Genomic DNA, 25526 nt, shown 5'->3' with positions numbered 1-25526 from the left:
ACGGGAGCGAACGGGACCCCAGCCCAGCACCCCACAGCTCTGCCGCCCTGCTCACCGCCCCGTCCGTCCCAGGAGCCATTCATCAGCGCCCCACACGCCGTGCCTGCAGCTCGCCCCCTCTCTCCGGGCGCACAGCCACATCAGGGCCGGCTCCTGTCCCATAGCACCGCCGCCCCCCGCGTCCCAAATAACCCCTTCCAGTGCCCTGCTCTGTGTTGGGCCCTGCTCTAACCCCGAGCATCAAATCCCCGTTGTATTTGTAGCCCGGCAGGGTACGAGGAGCCAGCAGCCCCCAGCTGCCCCCCTGTCCCCCCCTGCTCCCGTCCCCACGCGCCCGCCACCCGCGCACCTCCAGCTCCTGTCACCGCCGCGGCCGCAGCGCGGGGCCCATGGAATTAGGAAGGCTTTAATGGAGTTTGCTTTGGTCTCGGTCCAAGGGCACTTGTGACAAGGCAACTCAGAGCTCCCAGGGCACGTGGCCCCGGGCTGGGGGGCAGGAGGCACGCAGAGCCCTGTCCTGGGGGCAGCTCGGGTACAGTCCGGGGGGGACAGCCCGGCCCCATTCCCTGTGCCCCACATGTGGCACCAGGTCCCATGGCACTGGGGCTCCATCCTGGGACAAGGCAGCAGCTGGAGGGGGCTGAGTTTCCCCTCCTCACGTCACCAAACGCTGAATCCCACAGCAAGCATCCATCTGGTGGTGCCGGCGAGGTCCCCGTGTGTCCAAGGCAGCTTGGTGCCTGCAGCTGGGGGGGGGCTCAGCGGGTCCAGCCCCGTCCCCAATGTGCTTGTACGGGGTGGGGGTCCCCCCGCTGCCACCCACACACCCACCAGACCTGGGGGTACAGCAAAGAGGCCTCCAACCACGGCACGGGCAGGGCTGAGGCAGCCACGGCGCCGCTCCTAGCCGCCCGCCCACGACGGGTGGGTGAAGACGATGTCCCTCCTCTTGGCCCAGCGGGAGAAGATGGCTTTCTCGGTGATGAAGCGGTGCCCGGCGCGGGGCGCCCGCTCGTGCACCAGGTACATCCTGCACTCGTCCAGCCGGCCCTTCTCGAAGTAGTGGTAAGGCACGCTCGTGTGGTTCTTCTCCCTGGCGGCGCAGGGAGGAAGCTGAGCGGGATGCGGCCCCCCCCCGCTGCCAGGCGCCGCCAGCAGCCCCCCCGGCCCCGCACCTGCAGTAGCTGTCGCTGACCATGCCGAAGACGCGGATGCGCTCGCACAGCTCCATGGCCAGGATCATGGTGAACCAGCCCGTGCTCAGGAAGGAGCCCGACTTCACCCTGCAACGCACAGGCGGCCGCGTTGGAGGACGGACGGACGGGCGGGCGGACAGACGGATGGACACCCAGCAGGGGCTCGGCCAGAGCAGGGGGCTCAGCGCCCCCGGGGGGTTCCGTGGTACCTGTTCTTCCCCGTCTCGTTCTGGAAGACGTCGTCGCAGTAGGCCATCTTCTCCTCGGTCAGGGTGTAGATCTGCAGGCGCGGGTACGTCTCCATCACCTTCAGCAGCGCCCGGTAGGTGGGGCCCCCTTTCTCCCGGCTCATCTTTTTGGAGGGCCCCCAGATGACGTAGACGGTCTCCTGGGACTGCTGGAAGAAGTAGGGCTGGTTCCTCAGCAGCAGCGGGACGCTGGTGTGCGACACCACGCGGACGGTGCTCCGCGCCCCCACGTCCTCCTCGTAGCCGGCGGTGGGCGCGTGGTTCATGCGCAGCACGCACTCCTGCCCGTCGATGGCCTGCCCCAGGCGCGAGCCCAGCATCTGCCCCGAGCTGGAGACGACGGCGCAGCGGTGGCACGGCGCTCGCCGCAGCGGCTGCGGGGACACGCGCCGTCAGCACGGCCCCTCCGGGTGCCAGCGCTTCCCCCATTTTCCCCCAGAAAGGGGGAAACTGAGGCATTGGGGGAACGGTGGTTGGGCTGTCCCCTCCCCGTCCCCACGCACCTGCCCGTCGGGGACGCGGCTGTACCCCTGGAAGCTGAGCACGGCGGGTGCAGAGTACACGGGGCCGTCCCAGCGCTGCGCCGCTCGGCAGCAGGGCCGCAGGCAGGCGAGGGAGCAGAGCAGGACATAGAGCACGGAGACGGCGGCCACGCACACCAGGGCGAGGAAGAAGCGGAGCTGGAAGCAGAGCAGGGATGGTTCTCCAGGCCCAGGCTACGTGAGCCGGCCCCGTGTGGGGTGCCCGGGGAGGCAGCGGGACGCCTCGCGGCAAAACCGGCCTCTCGGGGGGAGGACGCACGGGCTCGGGCGCTCGCTGGGGTGGGGACGAGGAGCCGCCGGTGCCTGCGCGTGACTCACTTCCTGCACGCAGCCAGACCCACGCGCTGCATGGCTGCGAGCCGTGGGGCTGAGCTCCCCAAATCGTGCCAGGCTCGGGCCCCTGCTCCCGCTCCGGGGTCCAGGGGGTTGCCGAGAGCCCAGTGGGGCGGCCGGGCAAGGCCCTGCCCCAGTGCCCCAGTGCCCCAGCGTGGGGTTTGGGGTGAGCAGCCCCGTGATGCCCGCGGGCTCGCCCCGGCCCCGTAGCCCCCCGCTCCCGGCACCCCGGGTACTCACCAGTGTCCTCATCCTGCGGGGTGAGGGCGGCCGGCGGGGGTCCCGCGGGGGCAGCCGGCGTTACCTGGGGGGTCGCGGCGCGCAGCCTGTATGCAGGCTGGGGTCAGTGGGGTGGGGAGGGGGGAAAGGAAGGGGGCTGGTGCCTGGTTGCCCCCCATCACGGCTGGAGACCCCACTGGGACCCCCCGGTACCCCAACACCCCCCTCCCCGCGCTCATGCCCCCCCCCCATGCCCAGAACCTCCCCCATCCCCGGGACGTTCCCCTTGGACCAAGACCCCCACCGACCCCCCAGGACCCTCCCCTCTACTATCACCTCCCCAAACCCAGCTCCCACCCCCCCATCCCATAACCGCTTCCTCCTCCCCCCCCCCCCGGAGCTGGGAGCGCAGCCCAGGCCCCGGCCCCCCCCTCACCGAGCCGGGAGCCCCCGCGGGGGCTGCAGCGGGAGCGGGGGTGCCGCTGCCCGGCCCCCGGGACCACCGCCGGGCCCCGCATCCCCGCTGCACCGGGCTGCGCTGCCCCGAGCCGGGCTGGCGGCGCCGCGCCGGGGCGGAGCGGAGCCGAGCGGGCACTGCCGGGACCGCCCCCGCGGGGGGAGCCTCGGCATCGCGCCCCGCCGCCCCGCTCCCGGGAACGGCCCCTGCACCAGCCCCGGGAGCGTCCTGGTGCGCCCTGGTACCAGCCCCGGCACAGGCTCCGGTATCAGCCCCGGGACCCTCCCGGTGCGCCCTGGTGCCAGCCCCGGGACCGTCCTGGTGCCTTGGTTCGAGCCCCGGTATCAGCCCCGGTGCGCCCTGGTACCGCCTCCGGTGCCGTCCCGGTGCGCCCCGGTCCGAGCCCCGGTCCCCTCCCGGTGCGCCCCAGCCCCGGTCCCGGTCCCGTCCCGGTGCGCCCCGGCCCCGAGCCGCCCCCCGCAGCCCCCGGAGCCGCCCCCAGCCCCCGGCAGCGCTCCCGTGCGCCCCCCGAGCGCTCGCCCATGCACCAGCCCCCGGGGCAGAGCCGGTACCGGCCCCGGTCCCCGTCCACCCCCTGCGCCCCGGCCCCCAGCCCGCGTCCCCCGGGTCCGACAGAGCCAGGACGGGCCCCGTCCCCTGTCCCCAGTCTTCTGCTCCCTCCTTCGGTGCCCTCCCAGCCCTCTCCCCAGCCTGGGGGTCCCTGCAGCCCCGCCCCCCGGTCCCTCCACGTCTCCAAGCCCCGCTCTCACCCCCGTGCCCCCCAGCCCGGAGCGGCTCACCGCACTCAGGGGCAGCAGCACTGCCCCGGGGGGTATTTGGGGAGCGGGGCTGGGGCAGGTTGGCCTCCTGGTGCCCCCGTCCTGGCCGATGGCTTCGGGGGGCCACCTGCCACCCACCTGCCCGTCCCTGCAGCCCCTGGCACCGGGGCCAAGGCGCAGAGCACCTGCAGGAACCGCCTGCTCACGGCTGCCAGACGCACCTTGCATTTGTTTTTCCAAGCAGATGACACGGAAATAAGAGAAACAACCTCTGTACTGGGGCTGCGTGACGGGGGGTGGGAGCCGGGGAGCTGCAGGGGGGGCTCTGGGAGCAGAGCCCAGCGGCTGCCCAATGCCAGAGGGAAGCCAGTGCCGGGCACCCCAAAAGGGACCTGCTGCTGGTGGTCGGAGCTGGGCCGTGAGCGGTGCTGGGTGGGCCTCGGGGAGAGCAGAGTGAAGGAAAAAAGTGCTGCGCCCCAGCAGCTGGGGGAGAGAGGGCTGAGATGCAAGGAACAGCCCTGCAGCCAGCGCGTCAGCACAGGAGGAGGCAGGAGTGGGGCAGGAGCTGCCCCGCAGACCACGGAGGAGCCCACGCAGCAGCAGGAGGCCTGTGGGGCCCCGTGCTGGAGCCGTGCGCTGTCCTTAGTGCAGCCCTTGAGCTCCATCCTTGTATCTTCTCCCCCAATTTGAGGTGTTGGGCTGAACACACCACCTCGAAGCAGGTTCCCCCATCCCAACAGGCTTCAGCAGGGATGGAAGAGGAGGTGACGGTGGCACGGGACACCCCGTCTGCACAGGGGACCCCATCCACCAGCCCTCCCGTGATGAACTGGAGCACCCACTCACCCTTGGACATCCCACGCCAGCCAAGAACGGCTCCCGAATTGCCGTGGATTTTTTTCAATCCTTCAGCTCGCTCGGAGGTGGCTGCGTGCCTCAGGGCCGCAGTTTGGGCTGCCCTGCCTCGCGGCAGCAGCCCCACGGGGAGGGTTTGGGTTTTCTCCACCGTGTTTCCGCCGCCTTCTCCTGCCCAACCTGCCCAGGCTGCAGGCAACAGCACGCGGGGCAGCCCCGCAGCACCTCAGCAGGGAAATGTGGGGTGTTGCCACCGCGCACAGGCTGTGCTGGATGCGGGGTGTGAGACCCCATGCCAATTTGGGGAGTGCTGGGGGGGGCACGGCGTGAGTGGGGCCGGATCCTGCACAGGGACAGGGACATTGGCCCATGGGGGGTGTCCTGAAAGGGGAAGGGCACAATGGGGCAAGGGGCTGCACCCAGAAACAGCCCCCTGGGGTGGGGACACCCCGCTGCCCCCCGAGAGAGGCTGCGAGGGGGGAAACTGAGGCACAAAGCGTGGTGCTGAGGGCACCTGGAGCCGCACGGGGCACACCCAGCGCCCTGACCTTCAGCCTGGGCTGGAGCACGGCCACCTCGTGGTGCCGCCGGCTGCTCCCCGGGGTTATTTTTAGGGCCGCTGCCCTTTGCAGCCCGGCATTCCCCGCTTATCCCATGGGGAGCTGAACACCCCGGGGCGGGCACAGAGCCCCACGAGGCTCAGCCTGGGGCAGGGACAGGGCAGCATTTCTGGGGACACTTCTGGGCGGGCAAGGGGGTGGTGTCCACATCCCAAATAATAAATCTCCGCTCAGCTTCTGGCACAGGAATGTTTTTTTAGGCGAGCCCCGAGCGCGGCCGTCACTCGCTGTGCGCTTCCACCCACCGGCACAGCCGCCGGGCGTAGGCAGCGGGGGGCACGGTGGAGAAGGACCCGTCCCGGTAGCGGATCCTCTTCCAGAGGTGCTCGAGGCGCCGGCGGAAGGTGTAGGTGCTGAAGAGATCCACCAGCCCCACCGAGTAGCGCCGCTGCGGCCCGTCGATGCAGTGCAGGGGGTCGCTGCCGCCGGGCAGCGGGCGCTGGTTCTGGCTCGGCCCCGAGCCCTGCAGGACGTGGCACGGCACCGGGGACCTGCGGGGAGGCGGGCAGGGGGCTCAGCCCCCTCAAAAAACAAAACAGGGGGTCCCCTCGCCGGGCAGCACTCACCGTGCCGTGAGCCCGTCGGGGAGCAGGGGCCGCACGGCCAGCAGCAGGCTGTAATCCAGCACCTGCAGCTCCTCCAGGAAGCGGCTGTCCAGCTCCAGCTGCCGCAGCAGCCACGGCCGCTGGGAGCCTGCGGCACACGGGGCAGCCTCAGCCCCCCCCGGACCTCGCCGTGTCCCCCCGTGCCCCCCACGCCTTACCCAGCACGAGGGACTTGCCCTCGAAGTTGAGGTCTTTCAGCACCACGGCGCTCGCGGGCTCGGCCCAGCGGTCCACGCGGCAGCCCTTGATGTCGTACCTGGGGGGGGGCAGCGGCTCCGTGCCCACCCCACAGCCAGGCTGGCACGGGGGGGGGATGGCCCCGGACAGACGGACACCGGGCACCAAGGATGGATGGACAGCACTTCACCAGGACAGACAGACACCGCGTCCCCCAGGAGAGACGCACCAGGCACCAAGGGTAGGTGGACACTGTGTGCCCCAGGATGGACACACACCGCGTCCCCCAGACAGACAGACAGACACCAGGCACCAAGGACAGACGGACACCACGTTCCCCAGGACACACGGACACCACGCGCCAAGGGCAGGCGCCAAACAGAACCTGGCTTTGCCAGGACAGACGGACATCGCACGCCCTGGGACAACAGGACACAGCCACCCCCAGGACGGACAGACAGACATGGGCAGCATGCAGCAGACGGACCCCAGGCCCGGCAGGACAGACAGACGGACGCCCCAGCCCTGCCCTTCCCCGACTCACCTCTCGAGGATCCCCTCGTCGGGGAAGAAGACGCTCAGTGTGACGGTGAAGTAGCGCTGGGGACAGGGCAGGGCTGCGGCAGGGGCACCTGCCCTGCTCCGGCGGGGCATGACGATGCTGTGGGCACCTGGGGCGAGCGCCGTGAGGCCGTGGGCACCCCCAAAATCCCCCCCAGGTCCCCCCAATTCCCCCCCAGCCGCCCTCACCCAGCAGGCGGACGAGCAGCGAGTGCGGGAACGCCTCGAGGTGCCGCAGGTAGCGGGGCAGGTTGGCGAGCAGGAAGCGCATCTCCTGCTTGGTCTGCGTCTTCAGGAAGAAGCGTTTGTCCTGCCTGCGGCGGGCGAGACGTGCCTGGGGGGCACCGGGGGCGGCCGGGAACCCCGGGGGCACCCGCAGCGCCCCGCACCCCGCTGCAGGGGGACGCCCCGGCGCCGCTCACGTCAGGAAGAAGCGGGCTTTGCTCTTGGAGTTGCTGACGAACTGGAAGTACCGCGAGCTCAGCGCCGCCTGGTACAGCTCCTCCGGCAGCCCCAGCGCGCGCCGCAGGCGGGCGAAGGCCGGCCCGGCGTAGGTGAGCAGCTCGAAGCCCTGCGGTGGCACGCGGTGAGCCGCGGCACGGCCGGGGGGACACGCGGGGGCAACCCCGCAGCTCCTACCTCGTGCGGCTGCCTCAGCACCGCCGCGCAGTCACCATCGCAGGGGGTGTCCTAGGGGGGGATGCACGGGGTGAGGGGGTCTCCGGGGGGGAAGTGTGGGACCCCCGGTGGGTGCCGGGGGGGTGCTCACCGCGGGCGGGTGGTCAATGGCAGCCTGGGTGGCGGCGCGGAGCCCCGCGCGCAGGCGGCAGGTGAGGAGGTAGAATTGGTGCTCGGGGCCGATCTCGAAGAGGCCGAGTTTGTGCTGCTGGGGGGCCCGCGGGGACAGGCGGAGCCCCCCGGCACGTGGGCGGCTCGCTGGGGTCCCTCCTGTCACAGCAGCCTGGGGGGGGGAACAGGGTGTTCATGGTGGCTGTGGGGATGGGGTGAGGGGGTCCCGGCCCCTTCCAGCTCACTCCTGCCAGCCCCAAGCCCCCCGTGCTCACACCCCGCTGCCCTCCCCAGCCCAGGGACTGCTCACCATGGCCCCCGGCAGCGTCACTGTCCCCTCGCTGTCCCAGCAGCCAGCTCCCTGCCATCAGAGCCCCACGGCCGGGGGACCTGTGGGCGGCAGGACGAGGACATGCGGTGTGAGCAGTGCACGGGGCCTGCAGTAGGGCAGGGGCCACGCTGGGATGAGGAATAGGGGCAGATCCACACCCCTGGGGCAACCCAGCCCTCACCAGCGCTGGCCACCCAGGCAGGGGTGGTTCAGGGGGCACCGCCCGGCACCGTGCGCGTGCATTCTGTGTCCCCAGAGCCCCTTCCACGGGGCAGGGACCCTGCGGAACAGTGCCCCGGGGAAGGCTCTGCCCTGGAGGTGTCCCAGGAAGGAGCAGCACCAGCCCAGAGCTGCCAACAGGCACAACCTGATGCCTTCCCCTTGTTGTCTCCAGCCCCCCAAGCCCAAATTCATCTCCCCGAGGCAGGAGATGAGGCTGGAGCTGCACCCCCACACGCAGCATGGGAGGAGGATAAAGGTGGAGACCCTGCAGACACCTTTAGTGGGTGGATGCAGTTCCCCCCACAGAGGTGCAGCCAAATGCTCCCTCTGTGAGCCAGGGCACGGCCACGGCCTCAGCTAGATGCTGCAGGAGGAGATGGGCACTGTCCCTGGGAGCCTGGCCTCACCAGGGGGCTCTTCTGAGACACCAGAGCCCACAGCACCACCGTGAGCCCTTCCAGAAGGCAAAGGGAGGACACGAGACTGCCTCTTCATAGCCCAAAATCTTGATTTCTTTCTTCACAGTCTTGAATCCGATTAAAAACAAAACAAAAAAAAAAAAACAACAGTATATAAAGTTAGGAAAAAAAAACAGGGAACAAACGTGGACACAGCAGGAGCAGAGAGGAAGGGCTACCAAGCACCTGAGGGGGCTGGCTGGGCTGGCTGCGCCCTGGCAGCTCCCACACGGCCCAGCTGAATCACAGGGGCTGCACGTAGCCCCCGCTGGGAGCAGCACCCTCAGAGCCAGAGCTCCGGGCCCTCTCCTGGTGAGTCCTGTCGGCCAGTTTTGCTCCCTTTTGGTCAGTAAGTCGTAAACTCCAGGAGGCTGCTGCTTCTCAGGAAGGAATGTGGGGAGGGAGAGCAGCCAGCCCGGTGCTGCGGCTGCAAGTGAGCTGTGGAGGAGGCGGCCGTGCGGTGCTGCAGCCCCTTCCTGGCTGGGGGCCTCCCCCTCATCTCTCACAGCCGGCCCCTCACTCCGATTTCTTGGCGGGCTTCTTGCTCTTCCACGTCACCACCATTATAAAAACGCCTGCCACGGGAGAGAACAAATTAGGTCAGAGTATTTCTAATTAGGGGAGCTTTTAAAACACGCCACGGTGAGGAACGGAATTTTAGCAGAGAGAGCAAGAAGCAAACCCACGTGCAGAGGCTCGAGGAGCCAGTGACACGCGCGTGTGCACGCACAGAGCCCACCGCCAGGGTCCCTGCCACATGCAGCTGCTGCAGGAGCCACGGGCAGCGCGTCACAAGCACCGTGCGTTAGCCACCCCCCTAGCAACCCCCTTCTCTCTTCCTCATTTAGAAGGCTTTAATTAGAGCAACCGAAATAACGCTCACCTATAAATAGCAGCAGCAGCAGCCCAGCCACCACGGGGATGATAACGGCGTACTCCCTGGGCAGGAAGAAGCGGTGGATGGCGTGGGCGCTGTCGATGAAGGGCTGCAGAGAGAGAAAGAGAGGGGGCGGTCAGCAGGGGGGCACCACCTGCAGGACACACACACACACCTGCGGCCGGCTGGTTTCAAAAGCAGGACGGAAACACCCGGCTGGAGGGGATTGCTAATTAAAGAGCGGCCAGGCCTGCGTGGTGAGGCCCTCACACAGCAGCTGCAGAGCCCACGGGGACGGACGGGAGGCCGGGGGCTCCAGCAGGGGTGGTGAGGGGTGAGCAGGGGCTGGACACAGCAAGCCCCCAGCACTGCCTGCCCAAAGGGAACGGCCGGCACTGGCTGTGTTTTATTGAGACCCTGCTGGGATTCATTCCTCAAGGACACTGCAGCATTTTGGGGCACTTTGGGGCAATTTGGGGCACTGGGGCCCGCACCACCAGCTCTGGGGCAGCCGGGGAGGGGCAGCCCCAACCCCAGGGGCGATGCCACCGGCCCCATGCGTGGCTCTCTACACCCGGCATCCCCCCGGGGTGGTTTCTCCGCCGGGTGCCTCCTCCCCCGGTGCTCCCCGATGTCCCGTGCTGTGCCAGGGCCCGGCGCCCCCCGAGCCCCCCCCCGGCTCCGTACCAGCACCACGATCCACAGCGTGTAGTAGGCGAACAGCGCCAGGCTGAAGGCGACCAGGCCGAAACCCACCGCACGATCCGTCGCCGTGGCCTGCGAAGGGAGAGGGGAGAGGAGGGGAGAGCGTCAGGGGGGGCCCCGGGCCCGGCCCCGCAGGCCCCGGTTCAGGCCCAGGCCCCGGCCCCGGTGCAGGCCCCGCTCACCATAGCGACGGGCGCCCCCTGCCCGCGCCGTCCTTCCGGGTTGCTGCCCGCCAATCAGCGCGCCGCCCCCTCGTCACGCTGCCTCCGAGCGGCCAATCAGCGAGGGAGAGCCCAAAAGCGAGGCGCGGGGTGTGGTGGGAAATGTAGGCGCGGCCCCGCCCGGAGTGTGGCGGGAGGCGGAGGGCTGGGGGACGTGGGGTGGGGGCCAAGCGCCTCACACCTCAGCTGAACCTTCGTGTCTCACCCCATGTCCTCACATCTCACCTGTACCCCCACATCTCACCTGCCTGAACCCTCACATCACACCCTGTACCCTCACAACTAACCCCATTCTCTCACATCTCATCTGTACGCTCATATCTCACTTGTACCCTCACATCTCACCTAGCTGAACCCTCACACCTCACCTGTACCCTCATATCACACCTGTGCCCTCACCCCTAACCCCATACCCTCACATGATACCCGCATCCTCACATCTCACCTGCCTGAACCCTCATGCCTCGCCTGAACCCTCACATCACACCCCATACCCTTACACCTCACCTGAGCCCTCACCCCTAACCCCATTCCCTCATATCTCACCTGTACCCTTACATCTCACCTACCTGAACCCTCATATCTCACCTGAACCCTCACACCTCACCTGTACCCTCATACCAAACCTGTACCCTCTCAACTCACCTGCTTGAACCCTCATATCTCACCCTGTACCCTCACATCTCACCTGGACCCTCATATCACACCCTGTACCCTCACCCCTAACCCCATACCCTCACATGACACCCACACATCTCACCTGCCTGAACCTTCATATCTCACCTGAACCTTCATATCTCACCTGTACCCTCATATCACACCCCATACCCTCACACCTCACCTGTGCCCTCACCCCTAACTCCATACCCTCCCATCTCACCCCGTACACTCACATCTCACCTGTAACCTCCTATCTCACCCCTACCTCCATATCTCACCGCTACCCTTGCACCCCTCTTTGCCCCAGCTGCCTGTGCCTGGAGCCCTGCAGCCCCCAGCTCTTCCTAAAGGGAATCCACCAAGCCCTGGAGTGTGCCCACAGCATGGCTGCGAAGCTGGTGAGGGGTCTGGAACAGAAGTCCTGTGAACTAGGGGGGTTTGGTCTGTAAGAGGCTTGGGGCAGAGTTCATTGCTTCCTCCAACTGCCTGAAACGAAGGGGTGGGGAGCTGGGGGTCAGCCTCTGCTCTCAGGTAACTGTGGTAGGACCAGAGGGAATGGCCTCAAATTGCATCAGGGGAGGTTCAGGTTGGAAATGAGACATTTCTGCTCAGAAAGAGCAGTCAGGCATTGGGACAGGTTGCCCAGGGAGGTGGTGGAGTCCCCATCCCTGGGGGTGTTCAAGGAGAGGTTGGACGTGGTGCTGGGGGACACGGGTTAGTGGGTGACAGTGGTGGTAGGCCCAGGTGATCTTGGAGGGCTTTTCCAACCTTAGAACCACCGAATCACTAAGCATAGGCCTGGTGCTGCTGTGACCCTGTAGTTCAGTGCTGAATTATGGTGGAGAAAAGCCCCCAGTGCTGGGAGCAAATCCCTTGGTGGAAGGCTTGCAGCTCCTGCAGCATCGGTTTCCCCCTCTCCTGCAGCAGCAGGTTTCCATTCCCACAGCCACCTGCTGCTCAGTTCCGAGGGAAGTGACTCATCTTGAGAGCAGGGAGCTCCAACAGCTCCAGCAGGCAGATCTAACATCCTGCCTCGCAGTCGGTTCACTCACAAGGCAGCTGGAGAAGGAAAAGGGAGCCCAAAGAGCCGAGGGACGCGGGGAGCCTCAGAGGAAGGGGAGGCGGGGGGGGGGCCTGGGACTGAAAGGTGCAGATGTTACAGCTTTGGGAGGCTGGGGAGGGTGAATCCAGCTCACGGAGGAAGAGGAGAGGCTGCCCTGCTCCCCAGGTGCTGCTGGAGCCACGCTTCAGCTGTGGCAGCGTCCCCACAGCGGGGCAGGATGTGGCCGCTGAGCGCAGCCCTGGCAGGGACGCGGTGTTCAGGACCACGAGGCTGTGCCAGGGGCTGGCGGTGGTGCCAGGTCACCTTCCCCCTGGATTTCGGGCTCCTGCTTCTACTGGCCGCGTGCTGCGGCGCCTGCCCTGCTCCAGCCCCTCTCCTGCCCCCAGGAGGGCTGGCAGGGACCCGGTGCCCTGCTGGCTGCCAAGCCCTGCCTGCCAGCAGGCACCGTCTGACCTTTTCGCTTCCTCAGCCAGTACTTCTGAAGCAAACGTCTGTCTAGGACAAAACCACAAAGCCAGAAGAATCATTGTGAAGTACCAAAAACCTTTATTTTCCCCCAAACCATAACAACATTTGACATTATATTGATTTCCTCATATATTTGTTATTTCTCTACGTTAGGAACCAGATACAGAAAATACAAACACGATCTGTTGAATCAAAGACGGCACAGCATTCCGTTAGAAAAAGAAACAAAAAACTAGAGGAGCGAGATAAAAATGGTGAAAAATAGTCATTCCCTCCAGCCCAAACTTTCCAAGAATCATCATCAAAATAGAGCAGTGGAAGTAGCTTCTCTTTCTAAACGCACTTCTGCTTTAAGAAAAAAAGTTAGAGATTTATCTTTAGATTTTCAAAGTAAAAAAATGTTAAACTATCTTTCAAGCAATTTTGGAAGTTTGCATAGACCCATTCCCTTTCCAAAAATATCAGCGATCTCTCTATAGAATCTGATATAAATCAAGTGCGCGCCTCATCCGAAGATCACCGAGCTCAATTGGCTTTCACGAAAATAAAACATAATCTCCCCTTCCCCTCCCTCCCCCCACAAAAATACGGGCTCTCCCATTATTCCTTACAGTCGAGGCAAGTTCGGAGGCTCAGCCACACCTCTAGCTCCAAGCTTCACCTCAATTCCTTTCTCTTTCCCAGGTTTCCAGCTCCCTCCCTCCCGGGCAGCCACGGATGGGGTCGGGACGGCGCGGGTGGGCTGATGGACGACGCGGCGCTCGAGAGGGAAGGGGGGGAGCTCATTTGGGAGCCCCCCCAAGCGAGGAAGTGGCTTTTCAGTGCAAACACGTGCTACCAGGCAGTGTCTGCAGCAACTCGCCCCTGGGGACTTGCCTTGTCCACAGGGCTAAGTCACCAGAGCATCAATTCGTTCAGCTAGAGCCTAGGTTGGGGGGTCAGGGCAGGGCAGGGGGGCAGAGGGGGGCTCGGCAGCCCCCAGGTAAGGCAGCGAGGGGGGGGGACAGGACGGGGCCCCTCTCCAGGAGGGGCGTTTCACCTAGGTGCTCTAGCGTACCTGGAGTGAGGTTTTTTTTCCCAGAGGTTCACAACAGCGCGTGCAGAGTCCAGCTGCACAGCCACCAGTTTAAAAAGAAAAAAAAAAAAACAGCAACGACAAAATAAATTAAAAAAAAAAAAAGTCACCCCCCTCCTATTAAGATTCGAATGAAAGACGTTTCTTCGGGTCTCGGCCCAGTTCAGAACCCTCTAAAAACCTGAAGCGAACACTCAAAAGGGCTTAGCTTTCTGCAGGGGGCAAAGGGATTTGGCAATACGGGGGGGGGGAAGAGATCACAAGCCTGCTGCCCATCACACCGAGGGCAAGGACAGCACAAAGCCCCCCATTTAAAGTGCCAACCATACCAAAAAAATAGTGACAGAGGGGCAACATCCTTCTCCCCCCTTTTTCCATCACGATTTCCGATTGAAACCCACCTCCTTCAGCAAGTCACAACTAAGCCTACCGGCCCGGGCATTCACTCCACTTACACCGTTTTTTTTAAAAAAAAAGTTAGTAAAAAAAAATTACATTGAAATTTCCCATGCCTTTTGCAACGGGCTTCCACCAAGCAGGGGTCCGGAGACTGAGAGCAGGGCCCACAGCTTTTGCCTGGCCCCGAGACGGGAGCAAAGAGCCAGCTCTGCTCTCCAGGGCCAGCCGGGCGTGCGCAGCCCTGCTCACCAGCACCCGAGACCCAGGGGCTGCAGGGGCTTGCCAATAAGGTCCTTTTACTCGCTTCAGTCACCTCTGAATCCCCCTGAGAAAGGGAACAATGTAGGGAAGAAAGTCGTCCCCCCTCGGCCCCCCAGGAATAAAATATCAATGAAACAATAACGCAGTCAAAAAAAAAAAAAAAAAAAAAGAAAAACAAACACCAGCCTGCTGGGTTTATAAAAAAAAAAAAAAATCAATAAACTTCAAGACAAAAAAACACAAAGAAACTAGCCAGCGGTTTGGGTCTGGAAACTGATTCACTTCTTCAATGTTCAAAGCCCAACAGGGAACAGACGGCAGCGATGCCAACAAGGAGCTCAAATCAAGGTCTAGGGCTAGAAGCAGGCTGCTCCTGCCTCCCTCCCTCCACAGGGCCCTCCAGCCCTGGCTGCGCTGCACTAGGCTGAACGAGTAGGGCTGCCTTCTTACTGAAAATGAGGGGTGGGAGAGCTAGAAAATAAAATGACTGGGATCTGTGGAGTCGATACTGATGTGGAGACAAGAGACAGACACCCTACGAGACACCGTTACCAAAAACCCGAGCAGTGACGTGCCGAGCAGCTGGAAGAGAAGCCAGAGATGGCCACAGCGATGTGATGGAGCAGGTTACAGCTCTGCCAGGCTGGGGAGGTGAGAGCAGCTTGATGAAAAGCTCAACTGCTGCTCCCCTTGCTTTGCTGGAAGAGGAGATTCACAACGCCTGGCTGCCAGCATCTCGGAGCGACAGACTCTTGCCAACTGGAGCCCAGGAGAAAGCCCTTGGCTCCCAGTTGCTCTGACGGCAACCACCATTGTTTTTCATGGGAATAGAAGCAAAGCAGCAGAACTGAGCTGGGTTGGCCTCTTTCCTAGCTTATTTCTACCCCTTTCAAGTCCTGGTTGCAACGCTGGACCCAATTTCCAGCAGGTGCTGTGCCGGGGAGCAGCCTGACCCCCAGCTCCTGCCACAGCCACCCGAGGGCACAGCAAGGACACCCGGTGCTGTCTGGTGTGCTTCTGCCCTCGCACTGACCTGAACAGAAGGTCAGGCCAGGCCGGGCTTTCTGGCAGCACCCCAGGGAGTGAAAAAAAGCAAGCAGCAGCTCTCCCTGTCCTGCGAGCACCCCCGGCACAGGGCACCTCTCACCCAGAGCAGGAAGCTCCCCAGCCTGCGAGCGAGTGCCAAACCTCCCCAGACTGAGCGGAGGAGAGATCACAGTTGAAAACACCAGGGAGTGTGAAAGAGCTTTTGTTTCAGACAGACTCAAAAGATCAATACCTTTTCCCTACAATAAACCAAACCGAAGCGGTGTCTGTAACCCTCTGAACCGTAACCCAAATTTTAACTCCCTTTGAAGCAAAAGGGGTGAGGAAGATCCCTGTCCTAGTGCGGTCTGTCCAAACACAGAAAGAAACCTCTTGCCTTGAGGACAGGAACCATCAAAACAGAGCAAGCAGCTGTATAGCTTTGCCACACTGCCTAACACCCTCCCCATACAGCCATCCTTAGTTAGCAGGGCAAAAAAAAAAAAACACAAGAAAAATTAAAATCAAGGCCCTTTCATTCCTCATCTCTCGTTCTGCCAAATTCCCTTTTCCAGTAGCTCATCCGCATGCATTCTGGCCGCAGAGACCACTATTAATCCTTTTTTTTTTTTTCTTTTTCTTTTTAAGAAGGCTTTACAATAGCTAAGTTTGAACAACAAGGTGATCAGTCACAAGTCTTTCCTTGCTGAGCGGGGCAGGTGTGTGCCCGTGTGTGTGCACGCACACGTGTGTCAGAGGGCACGTTCCCAGCAGGGCCAGGAGCGCGCCCTTGCTCAAAGTGCATGGATGCTGAGTGCTACTACAGTACACCGGCAAAAGAGGGAAGGGCACTACACAGAAATAGCTTACAGGCCAAGAGTCTCTGTACAGGAAGGGCTGAGTCTGCAGAGATCCCCGTCTGCCACGCAGCTGCCCGGAGGATCTATCAGGGGGAGCTGGAAGGGCCTGCTGTCTCTGCCACGCGCTGCAAGGAGGCAGCTCAAGAGTCAGGCAACTGCAGAGAAATCCCAAAGAGGAACAATTGGAGGATCAAGCAGAAAAAGAGTTTGAAGCCTTGTCAGAGCTGGCTCGCCACGGAGCAGGTAGGACCGGCTGCTGTGGCTAACGTAGCAGGAAACATCCGTCCTACCTCTGAAGGCAGAGACGGGGGCTTCACCTTGCCCTACTTCTCTCCCCAGCCCCTAAAGGAACCAGCTCAGGCGCAGATCCCTGCTGACAGGTCAAGAGAGGCCAACCAACACCAGCTCCCGTACTGGCCCAGGCCCAGAGAGGCAATTGTTACCACCACCACCAGAGAGACCACTGCAGGTAACTGCACGGCCCGGGGAGGCCGTCAGATAACGAGAATCTTTTCACAGTCCAAGAAGGGCAGCTCCCTTCCTGAGCCAAAAAAAAAAAAAAAAAGAGGCTTTGAATTCCAAGCTCCAACAGTAACTATTTGCTGAATCAGTCCAGCAAATGTGGATTACAACCCTGGAAAAGCCAGTCTAAGCCTCCTCCAGGTAAAATCTGGAACCTCTAAAGTGCTCCTGGTAATGCTAATAGGTGAGCACTGCCCTTCCATGCCCAGCAGTGGAAGGGCACGATGCAGTTAGTGGTATAACAAGCATTGAACCATTTAATCAGCTCCCATCTGGACCGCAGTAATTTTCTGAAATGCACTTTCGGGAGATATTTCCTATGAGAAGCTGTGTGGGGATGTGAGGGCAGCCAGGTGCAGTGCACACCACAGCACCCCTCGGTCAGTAAAAGTGTTGCCTTGGAAGGTGACGCTGCCTTGCAGAGCCGATGCACGAAGCACCCTGCAAGCGGCCCTTCCACCATGTCACCGACAAGCAGCTCTTGGTTTGGTTGCAATGGTTTCCCCCTCCCCCAGTGGTTTGAAGAGTTCACAGTGGTATAACCCAACGTTTTGGGGAGACAAAAGCTGAGACGCCCCCTGTTGCGAATGGAGGGGTGGAACGAGGGGTGCAGAAGAACAAGGTCCTCTAGGACTAAGGATACGTCCAACAGACACCAGGTGTCTGCTCGGGAACAGGGGAGGGCAGGCACTGGAAGAACTGGGAAGCGAGGAGGGTACTGCCGACAGGGAAAGTGCACGGTCTGGAGTGGTCTCGGAGTGGTTCTGCAGTGCAAACGTACGGGGAGGGGCGTGGAGAAATCCCTTCTGGAATGCTGCATGAAGAGAGGTAAAGGTTGGCATCCATGTGGCAGCGGACCGGGTAGGGGGCCTGTTTCCAGCAGCTCTACCCTGTTCTTCACATTTAGTGGGTTTCAATCACCACTGGCTCGTAAACTCCAGATGAGACCCTGAGGAGGCAGAGGGGAAGAGGAGGAGAAAGCCAGGTTATTTTCCTCAGTCGCTTAGAGCAAACAAGCCTCTATTCAGAGCTCTCAGCTCATGAACATCGCCCTCTAACCTCACACAAAATACTGAAAATAACGAGTCAGTCTGGCGGGACGTCAACGCACATAACACAAAACAGACAGCTACGTGGCAAGCTAACACTAGAGCACTTGAAAGAGCTGGGTGTAGCACATAAATCCTTCTAGAAGGCAGAGGAAAGGGCTGGGGAGGGAGCACACTGTGCAAAGAGCCAGTGTTCCTGGCTCTGCTTCCAATTTTACCACCGACCTGACGCATCTCTGTGTTCACCATTACTGCTTTTCTTCCTACAAAGGTGCTACAAAGCTTGGCAAACGCAGCCAGTCAATGCACGGCGTCAAGGGCTATTGCAGCGAGACAAAGTTTTATTTGTCCAGAAGTCTTTCACAAGAGAAAAAGCCCTTGACACAGACGGAGGGGGCAGGGAGAAGGGACAATGGAACAAGCTGCTGCAGTTTTGCTGTAGTCCAGCAGGAGGCAAAGCTCCCTGCCTTCGGTCGGGTGTGGAAGCAAACAGGAACCAACCTCTACCATTTTGTCCTTTTACTCCTCACTTACTTCTGCTCTTGGATCTAGCAACTGGGATCAAATTATCCCTATGAGCTTCTACTGACAATTCACTTGCACTCCAGCGCGGCTGCAGCCTGTCACCGTGACACCTGGGGGCGTTAATGTGGGAATAAAGCCACCGGGCAGCACGTGATGTTCAGAAATCTCTCCCGTAACAAAGGTGAAAGTTTCCTGGGTACAAACAGCTCACTAATCTCTCCGGAGCCTCGCTGTCTGCAGGCTTGCAGGAAACCTACCTGTTTCCCAGCTGAATACCGCTCAGTGTCGTCGTTCCGTCTCTGCTCACGAACAACCTCAGGTTGCTATCTGCAGACAGAAAAGGAAGCAGGTATCAAAATCCAGAGCTCCTGCTGGTTGCCAGGTGCCCCTCTCCCAGGTGCGTTACACAATGTTCAGCACAGGAACAAGTGTATTTCTGTGAATCCACACGCACGCTTGCTGGTGTTCCCATAGTAATAGGGCCCTCGGGAACTCTTCTTGCTTTAAAAGGGAGCCTCACGTACAAATCAAGCACAACACTGAGTTTTGGAAGAGTAAAAGCAGGGAAATGAATGCGATGACATTCCTCCGGCTGCTTCTTTCAAGGCAATTCCACTGATGTAAGTTTTTGGGTCAGCTTTAACACATCTAAACAGGTAAACTGTGGGGCTCCCATGCTGCTTTTTGTAAGCTCATCACTGGAAAATAAATTCAGCCTGTTCTGCTGGCAAGAGGTGGCTGTACTCAGCCTAGTTTAAACCCGTGCTGAGTGAGGTGGAGATCCCCATATGATTTGATACCATATCCAGTGATTTAAGGTGACTAACAGTAATCTGTAGAAGTACTAATAAGAAATTAGGCTCAGGTTTAAAGCTTTCTGAAAAACAAACAACACACTAGATAAAGGATATGAGATTGATTTCTAGGCTAAATTGGAAGATTCAAATCAATGCAGTGATGATATTAATTTTCTCTTAACAAATGCTGTGGCTGCAATGGAGAAAACTCTTTTGGCTCTCTCAGACCTGAACACCAGCACACAGTGACCCATCTCTCTTCCCATCCTTTTGCCAAGATGTGCCCTTTTTCCTCCAGTTGTGGCCTCCTGCTTTAACAAACACCCTGGGGTTGACCCTGGCACAAAGGCCGTGAAGGACTGGTATTTCTTCCCTCTCATCCTGTACGTTTAAGCTCCTGTTCAACCTCTGCTGTGCATTGCAGAACAGTGGCAAGCACCGTTTGCAAAAACTGCACCACTCAAATCCACATGGTTTCTTTATCTACCACAGGAACACCTAGCAAGCACTGAAAGAAAATACTGTCAAGTGGGGAAGGGAGCCTACAACAGATCAGATGTGGCTCTGTAAAAGCTTGGCAGCCTTGCTAAAGGAAAAGCCAAGACCTCCCCTCTGAGGATCATCCTCTCACCTTCAGTATTGCTGACATCTGTGAAGTCCTGACTCTGCATTATCTTCTCCACTATATCGTCCGCATCGATCCTGGTGTCATCCACTCGGGTTGGATGACTCTCCACCGAATCCTTTTTCCTCCTGGGGAGAAAAAATAAAAGGAAAACTTACTCAGCCTTTCAAGACAGACTTTCAGATACTCTCTTGCTTCTTCGAGCAACAGCCTGCCTCCCAGTGACTGCTTCCACTTCACTGCTGCTTGAAGACCAAGGAGCAGGTTCTGTCTCTCCTTCCCAAAGGGGCTTTGCACCAGTTACCTACCGAGAGGGTCTGTCCAGCAGAAGAGCTGGTCTGGGGGGCCGGGGAGGCTTCTCTAGCTTGTGGTCACGCTCTCCCTCGGGGCACTCCACCGTCATGCTAAGCCCTCCGGACGCGCTGCTGCTGGTGGAGGTATTGCGGCGGTGGGTCAGGTCCGACATGCTGGAGGAACGGGAGTGCTCCGTGCTGTAACCTGCAAAGGCAGAGCGGTTACAAACCACGTTTTACCTCCTTCCTGGCAGCTCAGCTAACAGGCAGGGCAGCCTCAGAGCAGCGGTTCTGTTCCCAGATACCGAGGTTTATGCACGCATCAGTGAACTCATCTGTAGAGACTAAACAGGAAACTCTGCTATTACAGGGCTGGGTAAGAGAGATGGCTGCAAATTGCTCTCACAAGAGCTCGCAGCAGGAAAGAGAAAGGGATGGGGCCGCTGCTGGCAGAACCACACAGAGCAACAGTTACCAGAGATCTTGGACTGCTGGCTGGCGTAGCTGGAGTTCCGCGAGTGCCCCGAGTGGAAGACTTCCTCGGGGCTGGACAGATTCTGATCGGGTTCTTCTGGGACACCTGCTGAGAAACAAGGCACTGGTTACACCACAACCAAGCCAACGTCTTGCCCGCTGCCTAGGACTGACCACTGATCCTGGGACACCAGATTAAGGAAAGTGCAAGTCTGCTGGCAAAGCCTGTTGTACAGCCCAGCACAGCGCCTGTAAGTGCCTTGGACACAGGGAAGACAACGAAAAGGTTCTCTGTCAAGCTCTGATCACTAATTCTACCATCCAGTGCCTGAATTAACAGGCATCTCTAGGGCCCTGAAGGACCCAGAAGGACAGTTAGTGTCTGAAGTTTAGCACCTTTAACTACGAACAGCTAACACCATGGGAGCAAAGGGCCACTATCAGTAAAGCATTATAACCTCCATTTGGGCACTCCTCCTGTTATTACTTTTCTCCTGCTGTTACTTGTCAGAGTCCATGCCATTTAGCATTTAAATCACACCCGAACTTGGCACTGAAACCTCAGGATAACGTCTGCTTCTTTGCCCTTGCCCCATCTTGCCTCTCTTGCAGCAAGTTGATCCAAAAGTGCCCCAGTGTAACATTTGCCAGCCTTTTAAGAACAGCCCTTGCACGCCGTGCTAAGCGTGAGGCGATGTGACAGAGCTATTTTGGTGCAGTGTGCCTGCCTGCACGCTGGGAGTGTGCGGGGAAGGAAAAAAGGCAACGGGAGAATGCGGTGTCCTTGAAAATGGGCTCGCACAGAAGCCAAAGAACTCCACATCAGCAGCTGGAACAAGGCCATCAGACCTTAAACCAGCCTCTGAAACCTTCAGAGGAACTTTTCGAGAAGATAAGCTCGAGCACCAAAATAGCTGAGTGGAGAACAATGTTAAGTGGCACCGAACACAATGGAAGGCAGGGATGAGGGCGACACATGAATTATTAAATCCACAGCAAAAAGAACTAATTGCTTTATCTCCACCAACACAAGTAGGCATGCGGCAAAGATTTGTGCTTCCTCCTAACAGCTAATTTTGTTTTTCTTAATTTTCTTAAACGAGTAAAGAGCTGAGGATTAGTTTGGGAAATCATGAAATGTTTTTAAAAAATCTGTGCTTGTAATTGGTGGGAAAAAGAAGGGAGTGTGCAGGCAGCCCCGGGCGCTGCGTGGCTCGGGGCTGGGCATTCCTACCCGAGCTGAGGATGGTCGCTCGCGGCTTGCTCTGGCGCAGGGAGCCAATTGGGGCTGAAGTGCTGGTGCTGCTTGTGGTTCCCTCGCCCTTGCAGGTGAGCTGCAGGGTGGAGTCCTGCCCCGGGATGGTGATGGATTTGGCTGTGGAAGGCGGCCTGCGATCGGAAGAGAAGAGTGTTAGGATGCGCAGGGCAGGGATCGGGGCTCGTCCCATCCCACGGGGGGCTCTCGCTGCGCCACGAGGCTCCCCCAGCTCCCCAAGGAAGGGCTGGCAGCCCCCCAGGCTACAGCACAGCGTGCCATTTGCTCCCTCCCCTAAAACTTGGGTCTTCCCTAATCCATAACGCATCCGGACTGCAGAGCTGGCACTTTACAAACTGCTGATGCCAAGGAAAAGCAAGGTTGAGGTAAACTAAAGCAGAAAGCGACCACTCAGTCATTCGTACAGGACAACTGCACTCTCCTCCAGGAAATCATCCAGAGCTGCCCTTTTCCCCCAACACGTGTTCCAGCAGCCAGCCGGCCTCACAAACAGGAACCAGCTTGTTTTCAGCCAGCTCGAAATCCCAGCGCCATCCTGCTACACCTTTCTGACCCGGGTCAGAGAGAAGCCTTTTATCCCAGCACCCCTACGAGAGCTTTTTACAACCATCGAGTGACCTTTCCGTTTTTTAACTGATGAACAAACTACTTTTCAGTGAGACTAAAGTATTTTTCCAGCTGTCAGAATCGTTTTTCTGGTTGTTCTGCGTGCTGCCGACATCCCTCTGTAAATGCTGACTCCAGGACAGAACTGCAAGCGCCTGAGCCCCCTCCCTTCCTGCAGGAGGGTTTTTGGGTCAAAGCCATGGCATGTGCAGCGTGGCAAAGTTAATATTCCTGCTGGAGCCCTAACTTCCCTCTAGCCTGAAGCCCGAGCTGTAACTAATGGCTTATTCCACGCTTTTTAAGTGAGGAGCGAGAAAGCCAAACTTTTATTTGTCTCACTTGGAGCTCTGAGGTGAGCGAGGGAAGATGCTACATGAGGGGACCATCAAATAGCTTGGGAGAACGAATAAAAAGCTAAAACCATTTCTTACAGCAGCCAGACAGCTACAAAGGTCACAGGAGACCCCCAGCACACCCTCCTGAGGCAGAGGGGAGCAACCACCAAAGAACTAGAGCACCTCCCTAACCGTGTTAGTGGTGATTTACACACAGCCAGGTACTTTGGGGACCTTGTTTCCCAGGCTAATAAGGTCTCTGCTGCCTCGATCAAGCCCACTGCTGCTGCAGCAGCTGTCGGGTCAGGTTAGCAGCCTGCTCTCCCCTCCTGCATGACACCCAGGAGGGGAAGGTTCCTCCGGGTGCTGCAGAAAGCAAGTGCTCGGCGAGCACATTCAGGAGTGAGTTCCCAGCACAGCTTAGTTCCTGCCTAACCCTCTAACGAGTGTCATTTCTCAGCAGCTCCCCTGATCAAGGACTATTCTACATGCAAAGTTTCCATTTTTAGACATTCGCACATCATCACCATATAAAGAAAAAATGGGGACGACTGCAAAAATCCTGCAAGAAAACGCGGAGGTTTGACTTTCACTGACCCCTCTTACATTACATGGATATTTACGCTCCATGCTGTATAATTTCCAGGTACTAACAGCGGGGTTTGATTCCACAATGAAAAAGCAACAGGTATTTTTGTCAAACGTTGTCAGCCATCGCTTCAATTTGTCATTGAAATTAATCCTAGTAACCTAGGCTGGAAACATCTGTGAAAGCATCTGTTACCATTACAAGGTTAGGACTGAAGATGCTCAGAGTTTCCTTCTGAAGCAGATTTTTTTTTCCGAATCTGATGGCACTGCATTTACTGTTTCAAAGGCTCACAAATATTGCTGCACTATGAAAAGGCATTCACAACATACAAATTAGGCAGCTTTTTATAACAACACAAGCTCATTGATGTACTCGAAGCCAGCTCCTAAAATTAGATCATTTAGCCCAGAATGTCGCTGCTACGAGAGGTGACCTTAAGGTAAAGCTTTCTTCTCCCACACTGCTGGGAGTCAGCAGGAAATATTCCAGGAAATATTCCACCAGCCCAGGGCAGTCCTGCAGCACTTACACACCTTGCTGCACACCGGCTGGGATCACTGCAGGGTAAAGGCACACGTCACTGATGTATTTGTTAATTGATTCCCCAACAATTAGCAAAGCAACAGGACTGCTCTCCAGCTCTGCTGCATTTGTTCTTTCTTGCTACAATGGATTTAAAAAAATAAAAGATGTGTATGACTGCAGTTTCTCTACTAATCAATACAAATTATGGTCCTAGGTTCCTGCAGAAGAAAAGGAGAATTAAAATTCTCCAGCCTCACGTTATTTTTGTTGCTATTTCAATTCAGCATCTTTATTTTGAGTGCTATGTGCTGAAACATGGTAATTTCCAAGACTGTTTTCTTCATTGACCTTTCCCTTCTTGGAGGTCACCGAAACCAACCCCAGAGCTATGAGAAACTGTCCCTCGTGTAAAACACAAAGTTCGTTATCAACGTCTGTTAGTTTCCAAAACTCAATGACACTAGGAGGAAAAAAAAAAAAAACACCACCCACAAGACTGTTTCTTCTCCCAGAATGGAAAAGAGAGATGACGCCAGTCCTTCAGAAGAATACAAGAGATTTGGAAAATCAGGTTTGAGTTTAAATGGGAAATCTGAAAATACTCCCCCTGCCATCCCATCTCACAGGGCAGGAGTGAAAACTGCCACATGCTTCAGCAGCTCTCGCAGGTCACTCTTCACATCTCCTATCACCGGTCAACGTTACCACTGGCCCTGAAATTCAGAATTTCCCCACCCTAGAGCTGATTTTTTATTTTTTTTTAAACTGGGAAACAACAGCAGAGAACAAACCAACCAAAAGCAGTCATGCTATACCACACCAGCTGATCCAACAGCCTAGACCATCACTTTCGAGCTTTCCCCCATGCTTCCTTATCTCCAGAACGTCTTTTCCTCCTCCCCAGCAATTTCAGTCTCCAACAGTAGACTGCAAAAGCACCAGGACTCTGAGCCCCAGTCCCCCCAGAACAGGAGGAGTACCCAGAAACTCACGTTTTGAAGCAGGGATCCCCCGAGAGCAAGGACATCCCGATGGTGACCTGCAGAGAGGGAACAAGGCCCACAGTTAGCCATCCTGCAGCGAGCTCCTCACTTAACAGCCAGGAGGTCAAGGGCTAGGCGTAAAGATTAATGAGACCCAGTTCCTCCCTAAAGGAGATCAGCTCCAGGGATTTAGCCAGCTATCCCCTCCCTTCCCCAAGCGGACATCAATGGCTCCGAGCTGTAGGGGCTCAGCAGGACACCAGCCTGGCAACCCTGACAGTGCACTTCAGACTTTTTTCCCCCCCCAAGCTCATGCTTTCTCTGATGATAAAAAAATGTTATCGAGGGTTATCGCTTGGCCAAACGGATGCCAAGACATCAAAGGGCAGCTGTGATAACAGCAAATGTCCCTGCTCAGACAGCAGGCTAACAGCAGAACCCTCTCTGTACAGAACAGGATCTTCTTTGAGGCTCCGCGCTGCACTCTGGCTGTGATCTTTTTTCACTCAATAGCAGGATTTCCACTGTGGCAGAACCAGCTGCTGTACCTTTAGGATGGAGTTGTCCTGCCGCGTGTTCTTGGTGTCGTATCCCTCCAGCAAGCAGCAACGGACAGTGGATCCAGAGCCCGCAAATTCTGCCAGATTTAGGTCAGCGAAGCCCAGCTGTAGCCACGAAAACAATGGAGGGGAAGGGGAGAGAACAAAGAAACAAAAAAACCCACTTCAATAAGGGGATATGCAGTGTCACCCAGAGCAGAGGAGGACAGCACCGCTGTGAGTTAGGGCAGAAACACAAGCCACACACGCAGAGATGGGGTGCAGAGACCCCTTAGGGCTGGGGGTGGGAGGTTGCCTTCCTCATCCCCAGCCAGGTGAACGCTCTGCGGGACGTCAGCCCCGTGCAAGGGAGGAAAA

At 58.7% G+C, this 25526-nt stretch overlaps 4 protein-coding genes across 6 annotated transcripts in view; all 4 read right to left on the bottom strand.

Moving 5' to 3' along the window:
* Positions 1-405: 405 nt before the first annotated feature.
* On the bottom strand, positions 406-3112 carry ST6GALNAC4 (ST6 N-acetylgalactosaminide alpha-2,6-sialyltransferase 4). Of its 2 annotated transcripts, none has more exons than XM_084299239.1 (6): positions 2975-3112; positions 2560-2645; positions 1948-2124; positions 1406-1818; positions 1176-1283; positions 406-1093 (listed from the first exon to the last, which is right to left on the bottom strand). In XM_084299239.1, exons 2-6 carry the CDS (start codon positions 2569-2571, stop codon positions 904-906), a joined length of 900 nt encoding a protein of 299 aa, XP_084155365.1. In that variant the 5' UTR covers positions 2572-2645; positions 2975-3112; the 3' UTR covers positions 406-903. The 2 variants fall into 2 exon arrangements, with proteins under 2 accessions (XP_084155365.1, XP_084155366.1); XM_084299240.1 differs by having other exon boundaries at positions 2560-2656; positions 2975-3104.
* A 2357-nt stretch (positions 3113-5469) lies between these two features.
* On the bottom strand, positions 5470-8354 carry PIP5KL1 (phosphatidylinositol-4-phosphate 5-kinase like 1; the record flags this gene model as incomplete). The annotated part of the gene is made up of 10 exons (XM_084298809.1): positions 8342-8354; positions 7692-7771; positions 7362-7553; positions 7232-7282; positions 7015-7163; positions 6782-6906; positions 6576-6702; positions 6013-6110; positions 5816-5942; positions 5470-5740 (listed from the first exon to the last, which is right to left on the bottom strand). The coding sequence occupies exons 2-10, from the start codon at positions 7692-7694 to the stop codon at positions 5470-5472; spliced, it is 1143 nt and encodes a 380-aa protein (XP_084154935.1). The 5' UTR covers positions 7695-7771; positions 8342-8354.
* A 64-nt stretch (positions 8355-8418) lies between these two features.
* On the bottom strand, positions 8419-10190 carry DPM2 (dolichyl-phosphate mannosyltransferase subunit 2, regulatory). Of its 2 annotated transcripts, XR_014619008.1 has the most exons (5): positions 10157-10190; positions 9957-10046; positions 9276-9378; positions 8579-8967; positions 8419-8460 (listed from the first exon to the last, which is right to left on the bottom strand). XR_014619008.1 is itself a non-coding variant. In XM_084298991.1 (4 exons), exons 1-4 carry the CDS (start codon positions 10157-10159, stop codon positions 8909-8911), a joined length of 255 nt encoding a protein of 84 aa, XP_084155117.1. In that variant the 5' UTR covers positions 10160-10190; the 3' UTR covers positions 8419-8908. The 2 variants fall into 2 exon arrangements, 1 of the variants encoding a protein (XP_084155117.1); XM_084298991.1 differs by having other exon boundaries at positions 8419-8967.
* A 7242-nt stretch (positions 10191-17432) lies between these two features.
* EEIG1 (estrogen-induced osteoclastogenesis regulator 1) overlaps positions 17433-25526 on the bottom strand; it is a gene marked incomplete at both ends in the record, with an annotated part of 28780 nt that continues 20686 nt past the window's right edge. Inside the window, 8 exons of the mRNA XM_084298775.1 lie at positions 17433-17478; positions 18361-18430; positions 19532-19653; positions 19834-20023; positions 20294-20398; positions 21527-21681; positions 24619-24665; positions 25158-25274. Of these exons, the coding sequence (XP_084154901.1) occupies positions 17433-17478; positions 18361-18430; positions 19532-19653; positions 19834-20023; positions 20294-20398; positions 21527-21681; positions 24619-24665; positions 25158-25274 (852 nt within the window). The remainder of the gene's footprint in view (positions 17479-18360; positions 18431-19531; positions 19654-19833; positions 20024-20293; positions 20399-21526; positions 21682-24618; positions 24666-25157; positions 25275-25526) is intronic.

The sequence above is a fragment of the Netta rufina genome (genome assembly GCF_964035555.1).
Source record: "Netta rufina genome assembly, chromosome: 20".
In the NCBI taxonomy this organism is placed as follows: Eukaryota; Metazoa; Chordata; class Aves; order Anseriformes; family Anatidae; genus Netta; species Netta rufina.
The sequence above is the reverse complement of the archived record's forward strand: the minus strand, read 5'-3'. Positions and strand labels throughout refer to the sequence as shown.

Bases quoted from the DNA above. Each gene is read 5' to 3' on its own strand.
- ST6GALNAC4 (XM_084299239.1), bottom strand. The intron at 1,819-1,947 runs GTGCGTGGGGAC...GTGTCCCCGCAG, and splicing joins GCCGCGTCCCCGACGGGCAG to CCGCTGCGGCGAGCGCCGTG. The intron at 1,284-1,405 runs GTACCACGGAAC...TGTGCGTTGCAG, and splicing joins AACGAGACGGGGAAGAACAG to GGTGAAGTCGGGCTCCTTCC.
- DPM2 (XM_084298991.1), bottom strand. The intron at 9,379-9,956 runs GTACGGAGCCGG...CTCTCTCTGCAG, and splicing joins CGCTGTGGATCGTGGTGCTG to CCCTTCATCGACAGCGCCCA. The intron at 8,968-9,275 runs GTGAGCGTTATT...CTCCCGTGGCAG, and splicing joins GCTGCTGCTGCTATTTATAG to GCGTTTTTATAATGGTGGTG.